General features: G+C 32.8%; 1 protein-coding gene across 1 annotated transcript in view; it reads left to right on the top strand.

The window, feature by feature from the left end:
* Positions 1–7,500, top strand: part of LOC144965256 (uncharacterized) — a 12,077-nt gene that overhangs the window by 1,463 nt on the left and 3,114 nt on the right. Inside the window, exon 2 of the mRNA XM_078900402.1 lies at positions 1,346–1,608. Within this exon, the coding sequence (XP_078756528.1) occupies positions 1,346–1,608 (263 nt within the window). The remainder of the gene's footprint in view (positions 1–1,345; positions 1,609–7,500) is intronic.

The following is a 7,500-nucleotide window of genomic DNA, read 5'->3' as shown; positions in this document are numbered from 1 at the left end:
TTTCTCCACCAGCTTTGCTTCAAGTGGAACAAACACCTTTTCACAGTGATGTTAGGAAGACCGTCTTTTGTTGCGTCATACACAATACAAATTTTCAAAATCAAAGTGCAGAACCTTGTTGTTCGATATGGATCCATTTCCTTGTAAACATCACATTCATAGAAACACATGGAATTTTAAAGTTTGATCATAAATAAGAAACGTTAGCTTCTTCTGGTTTGGCGAGAGAAGCTAAAGTTTCATATTTCTGATCAGACTTAAAATTCACTTTTCGGTACTTATTTCAACTCGGTGTGATACCGGTTTGGGGTGCCCGGTCACAATTTTGCATGACTATACTTTCATAATCCTTCTTAAATAAGATAGACGTACTACAAAACAAAAGTGATTATTTTTAATGAGAGGTATAGGAATACAATTTGATTAAGTATATCGCTTAAATTCGATTGCGACAGAACGGTGGTACGTTGATTTATCTTTAAGATCTATACAATTGTGTAGCACGTAGACCATTCTGCACAGGCACATTATTATTATGTATTTGTATAGGGTCAATGCAAGTGTTGAATGGAGACACGCACACACATAAACACACACACGCGCGCGCGCGCGCATATAAACAATACTTAATAACAAGTTGAAAAAGTACCTGATTAATGTTATTTTGTGTCAATTCCGATATTTCATCTTGTCCTAACCTCTCTGCCTCTGAAATCGCAATTTTTCTTGGTTTGTTGGTCAAGTTGTTCACTGCTTTCCTCTTCCAGTTTGGTAACTTGCTATCCTTTCCAAGGCGATGTCAATTGACTTTGATTCATGTTCACATCATAGTTAAACAATTAGTTTTAATTTGTTTTACACTTTGGGTCTAATTGTTTTGCTTAAAGGGCTACAATTACAATCGATGTAAGAACGTTCACTTGTAGATGTGAACGAAAACGAAACCGATGGTATTTAAGAATCTATGTTAGGAAATCAGCACCGATAAGGAATATGTTGATCGCCTTTGTGACGCAAATGTAATGTTTGTTTTCTATTGTTTACAAGTAGTGCCGCTATAGTCAAACACCCAATAACACCCTCAGAGTCGGGGTTTATCCTGGTGTATCTGGCGTTCAACGGATAATAGCAATTGCTTGCTATCCTGTGAAAAGGACACTAATTAAAAAAAATAAAACAACAACAAAAAAGAAAAACAAATAACAAAAAGGCACCAAACAAGACATTTAAAACGTGAATAGAGATGGAGGAAGGGACAAAGCCTTTTTTAAAATGTGTTAAATCATCTTTTAAAATATTACTTCTTGTTTATGTTTGGCTACAAGAAAATGTCATTTCGTTTCAGTGAGGAGTTTCCATCCTGTGCTTACATCAATCAGTCCTCAAACCACCACCACCAACTGAACAACCACGCCCATAACACTAACCACGCCCACCAGATGACGTCGTGTGATGTATACATGACTCAAGCTCATGAACCGGTTGCTAATCATTATCACCATGGAAACAGTGAAACATCAACAACTACATCGGGATTCGTGTCGGAAGATGGGCCTTGTGACTATCATAATCACCACATGAGTTCGATGTCATTTGACAACAACGGTGGTAAGATATTATTTATAAACCACACCATTGAGTATGGTCAGTGAGAAAATTGGTAACATTTATCGTAAAACTGGTTTCTATGAGTAAGACACCTTACACACATTGACCGTCTCTATATGGATGAGAATGAGTGCTAATTGGATTCAATAGTCTGATGTCACATCGCCCAGCAACGGTGGCCATCGTGGTTCTAAACAAAGAAAAACGGTACTTTTTATTCTTCGTGCTGGCTAGAACTTTTCATATGTCTTGAGATCAGAATGTGTAAAAGTCAAAACATGATCAGATTTATAATGGCTTTTTTTTTCCCTCTGAATACGCTTTTATGCTCGTCAGAGAAATATTTCACAAGGGCGTCCGCCATTGTTCCGATAGTTTAGAGCCAGTTACTAAGTTAAATGCGTCATTACGAGGGAAGTGACGTTGCGACTGTTGAAGCGTATTGGTAAAAAGGCATCCTGCGTAAGATTTGGGCTAATGAAATGAAATTTTGGTGCTATGTGACCAGCCACAGGAATAAATGAAACACAATTAAGCGCACTAAGCTCGGGAAACCCTGGACCTCCTTTTAGCATCATAATTTCAATTTCCACTCGATTTGGAATCTTACATTGATGATTGTGTCATATATATATATAATATGTATATCAAATTTGAAACAGACCAGTTGTTCTATTATAATGTTTGTGACTCCGTGTTTGATTCAAAATTACGTAATTGTGATTCCACCCAAAGAAGCCGGAAGTGGTGAAAATTTTTATCGAACCGCATGCCGAATACTATCAATAACAATTAAAACTACATTTTTATTTTTATTTGATTTTTAAACCAAAAAAAAAATTAATTTACAATAAATTTAAAAACATATTTCCCATCGTGGATTCAGTTGTAGCATCTAGTCCACCCCTACACAGCGGGTGGATCACTTGCTATATTTTCGGGGGGGGGGGGGGGGGGGGGGCGATAACGGTTTTGGATAGCAGCAACGACCTGAATAAATCGATTTATAGTAAAAGAGAATTGTCATTATTTGATATAGACAGCTAGTATGTGTACTTAGAAAAGTCGTGCCGTTAAATGAATAACTTTCACTTTTATGAGTTTCAATAACTGTTGGGTTTTTTGTTTTTTTTTAATCATCCGTTTTGTTTTTGTTTTTATTTTATTTTATTATTATTTTTTTTTAATTATTATTATTTTATATTTGATTTTCTATTATCATTTTTATGTGTGTTTCTTGGCTGCTGTTGATTTTATTATTATTATTATTATTATTATTATTATTATTATTATTATTATTATTGTTATTATTATTATTATTATTATTATTATTATTATTATTATTGTTATTATTATTATTATTATTATTATTATTATTATTATTATTATTATTATTATTATTATTATTATTATTATTATTATTATTATTAAATAATGAAAATCAGAAGAAGAGACAACTTTGTCTTTATTTCTCAAGAATGCAAACAACAACGACTAACTACAAGGTATTACAAACTATTAACAAGCAAATCACCCACACAGTGACGAACAGTGGTGGCTGTTCCACCAATTGAATAAAACATTGACAAAATGTATAATTATTATGAATTTATGTATTTATTCTATGTCACAATTATTCTATGTCACAATGCTCCAGCTGTATGGAATTCATTAAGTTCTTATACAAGGAACTCTAAGACCTTTAATACCTTTAAAAATCACTCAAAACTGAGTTATTTAGATCTACCTATCAAATGAATCGTTTATGTGTATATGTGTATATGTTTGTGTGTGTGTATGTGCATGCATGTGTATATTGTATGTATACTTATACATTATATAGTTGTGTGTACGTGTATATATTCATGTGTATGTATGTATATGTATGTATGTATGTATGTATGTATATATATATATATATATATATATATATATATATATATATATATATATATATATATATATATATATATACAGGGACGGCTGGTAATAATGGGCAGGGTGGGCAAATACCAGCCTGTTTTTTCAAGTTATATGCTGTATTACCAGGTCCGAAATAATCAAATCTAAATTAGATAATTTCAAAAGTTACTACTTAAAATTGATACTTTGTACTGAAATCAATTTGTGTGTATTTTTGATAGATTGCGAATCACCATGCATCCCGTAATACATAAACCAGGATACGCTCCTGTTCTTTTTATCACCCCCCCCCCCCCCCCCCCCAACCACTCCACTCCACTCCGCCCACATCGTCATCTCATCGTCACGTCGCCTGACGGTGATTTTGCTGTCTGGCCTCTCTAGTACTAGGTCGGGCTAATTCAAATGAGCCCACCTTATTAACCAGTGTACACTAAATAGAGATTTTGGCAAACGAACTTTTTCTTATTTATTGCCTTACTTGTGCTGGGAAGGTTCCAGTATTGAATTAAATTTATTAATTTACTAATATTATATCAATTTAGTATTAGTTTGTGTTGTTTTAATATATTTGTTTATCCATTTAAATTATTTCTTTTTTTTCCCCTCGTTTTCTTTAGTGTTTCTCAAAACTCATTTATTTAAATTGTTTTCTTATTTGTTTGTTGTTGTTGTTGTTGTTTTTTGTTGTGTTTTTTGTTTTGTTTTTTAACAAATTAATTTGTTAATTCTTTTTTTTTTATTATTCTTAAAGTAATTACCGCTGTATTTTTATTGCCAGACTAAATATTTTTGCAAAACAATGTAATTTTCTATTGTATTTCAATTAGTACATGGCAAGACGAGGAATACAATCCATGTTGTTTTGTTGTTTTTTAAAAAAATACTTTTGAAACTATTTTATCATTGTTTGCTATGCAGGTTACCTTTATCTTTATTTATTTAAGAATTGTTTATTAGATCTACTTTCAATGTTTAAGTACATTTTGGGTTAGATTAGAGCACTGTTTGATTTGAAGAAAGTATTCTAAAGGTCTTCACTATTATGATGCATATTGCACAGTCTGACTTATAGAAAACTTAGAGACAAACAAAGCTTATCCTAGGACTGAGGCATTACAGACCCTGAGACAGAAAGGGTGTAAAGGCTAATATGAAAATTGATCTGACCTTCGTTTTAAAATTAAAATGTGAGCTCATGCTACCGAGGGTGTGCTGATCGTTCATTTGATAGAGAACTCGCCTCCCAAGATTCGAACCCGGGTTGTCTGAATTTATTTTTCTGAGCTCTCTGTCACCCAGCAGTAATTGGCTAGTTGGTCTCTTGGATCTGGCAGAAAGCTCTGTGATAAACTAGCTTCCTATTTCTTCGCTTTGGGTTTTGAAGGACTGCTCTCATGACACAGGCATACACAATGATATTTTTCATGTTATTTAATTTGAATATAATTATTTGGGATAAGGAAGAAGATTTGGATGATATACCCTAGCACTATTCCTGTTGACATTGTTGGTAAAATCAGGAACAAGCATCACCTTTCTTAGATAAGCCTTAGTTGCAACTGTTTTTTCATGTCTTATTCTGCAAGACACCACTACAATTGCAATACGAGACTGGTGTCCATGGGTTTCTCTGATTGATGTGGCCTTGATGGATCCAATGATAGAATGACAAGTCGAATGTTTATTTATTATAAAATATATTAGTATATTAATTTGGTTGTGTGAACAAGCTATAAAATGATCAAATACTTACGCATGTGCAACAAGAATATGTACATTATTCATGTAGGGTATGAATGAAGTTATTCAGTGTTTTTTATTGCAAATGTGTCGTCATTAGACATTTCTGCCTGTGCAGTTAATGCACAATTCACAGTCCCCTTATTCATGTTTTGTTTTTCTTTGATTTTTAAACAGCTAATGCACCAGCAATCCGTTTGTGCCATGTGGTGTGTAGACTAGTCTTCTTTGTCTTACTTTTTAGGTGCCTACTGTGACTCCGAAGGGTTGCTGGCACTAAGGAGTTCCAGATCTCTTTACTGCCCTGTGCTTGTGTGTGTTTGGGTATACAATTTTTATTCATTTGATTCTGATATCTAAAATAAAAGTTGCGAACTAAACTGTTTTCCAGGTCATAAAAACTACTGTTTAGAGAATCTGTGAAAAATTATACTGTCATGGCAGTGATGAGACAGAACGTGAAAAAAACAGAAACTATGATAGCAGTGAGATAATGGAAAACAAAAGTTGTGTCAACATTAGGTATTAATGTGAGAAAAATTGGAAAATCAACTTGGTAATTTAAATTTCGTTTCAAACTTGCGATAGAGTTACCGTTAACGATATGACTTGGTCATGTATTTAGGCATAATGACTATTTAAAGCTTGTTGCGTTCTAAAGTAGATAATTTTTATTGAGTTCCATTGCTTTTTTCACAAAGTGAAAACTTGTATGGAAAATTAAACCAGTGTTCATTGCTGAAACTAATTATAAGCTTAGTGTAGTGAACAGTTCAATCTGAGCAAAGTTGATTACGTCCATGACTTGAGAATCACTTTTATTTTTTTTTTGGGTATAAGATAAGATATACTTTATTGATCCTGATTAGAATGAATAGTATACTAAAATATTCTTATTGGCTTAAGGGTAGTTTATTATTTTTTTGACTTGACGGTAGTTTGTAAATTAGATCTTTGGAATTGTTAAGGGTCCGCTAACAAAATTTCAAAATAATAACATTTCAAATTGTTTTTTGGTTTATTTTGTTTTCTGTGTATACTGTTTTCAATGTATATTGCAAGGATGAACATTTTTTAAAAATCTGTGTATACTTTATGTTCTCCAGACTTTGTGACGTTTTATCCAATATATGGCTTTGTTTGTCAATGATATGGGTGCTATTTGTTTGAGTTGTCGAGTCATTACATTTTATAAGTTAATTTCAACTTCCTAGTGTTTTCAAAGCTCTTTATTTTTATAACAGAAATACTGTAAAATCTTATTTAGATTTGAGTGGGTCAATAGTTTTCTTATGGTGAGCAAACAGTTGAAAATATTGGCATTTATTATGATACCATAGCACATTTTGGTTTGTGAGCAATGAGTTTCCTTTTTTAAAAATCAATTTTAGAAGTGTTATCCTTTTAAAAACATTTGTATTGCAGAGGCTAAGTGTACCTTGATATAGTATTCACACTTTTTCATTTGGGTGTTAAGATCTGGCAGACTATTATTGTCATCCATTTTTGAGTGACTTTTGGCACATTTAACCTTGCAAGACAGAGATGTCAATGACCTAGAAGTTGTATTCCCTCTAATAAAACAAAACACTTTTATTCAAAAGTCACGACTAAATAAATATATAAAATACAACCACCATTTTGGTTTTCTCAACAATTGAATTAGTATACGAGAAATACTCTTCGAGTAAGGAGATAGTTGAATTCTAAGTTATAGAGGAAATACGGAAGGGTGGGCAGATTCCGTACTTGCCCGTCCTGAAGCTAATACATACATAAGATGGTTCGCGATGAAGAGGCGGGAAGCAAGGGATTGGTTGGGTAAGGAGCAAAGATAACACGGTAATTATTGTGACGATAGTCAAACGAATACATGAGGAGAGATTGGTAACATTATTTTGTCTTAATTATATTGTATGAAGTATTGGCGAAAGCCTAATATTAAATAAACGTTGTTTTTGTTTGTCTTATTTTGACTATGGAACTGATACTGATACTTGTCATAGCAGACCTGCCTACTTTAGATAGGAAAATAAAAATCGTAGTTTTCAGGGCTAATAAAATCGTAGATATTTTAACTACCCTTTAAAAAAATCACCGGAATTTTCGTCTGTTTTGATAGATATCAAATTTTTAAAAACGAGAAAAAATAATTGGAAACGTAATAATGATGGTGATGGTGGTATAGTGGTAGCGGTGGTGGTAGTAGTAATGATGATGGTAATA

Source organism: Berghia stephanieae, chromosome 2 (genome assembly GCF_034508935.2).
Source record: "Berghia stephanieae isolate SIO BIC M18660-M18661 chromosome 2, UCSD_Bste_1.3, whole genome shotgun sequence".
NCBI lineage: Eukaryota > Metazoa > Mollusca > Gastropoda > Nudibranchia > Aeolidiidae > Berghia > Berghia stephanieae.
This window is presented reverse-complemented; position numbering and strand designations above follow the sequence as displayed.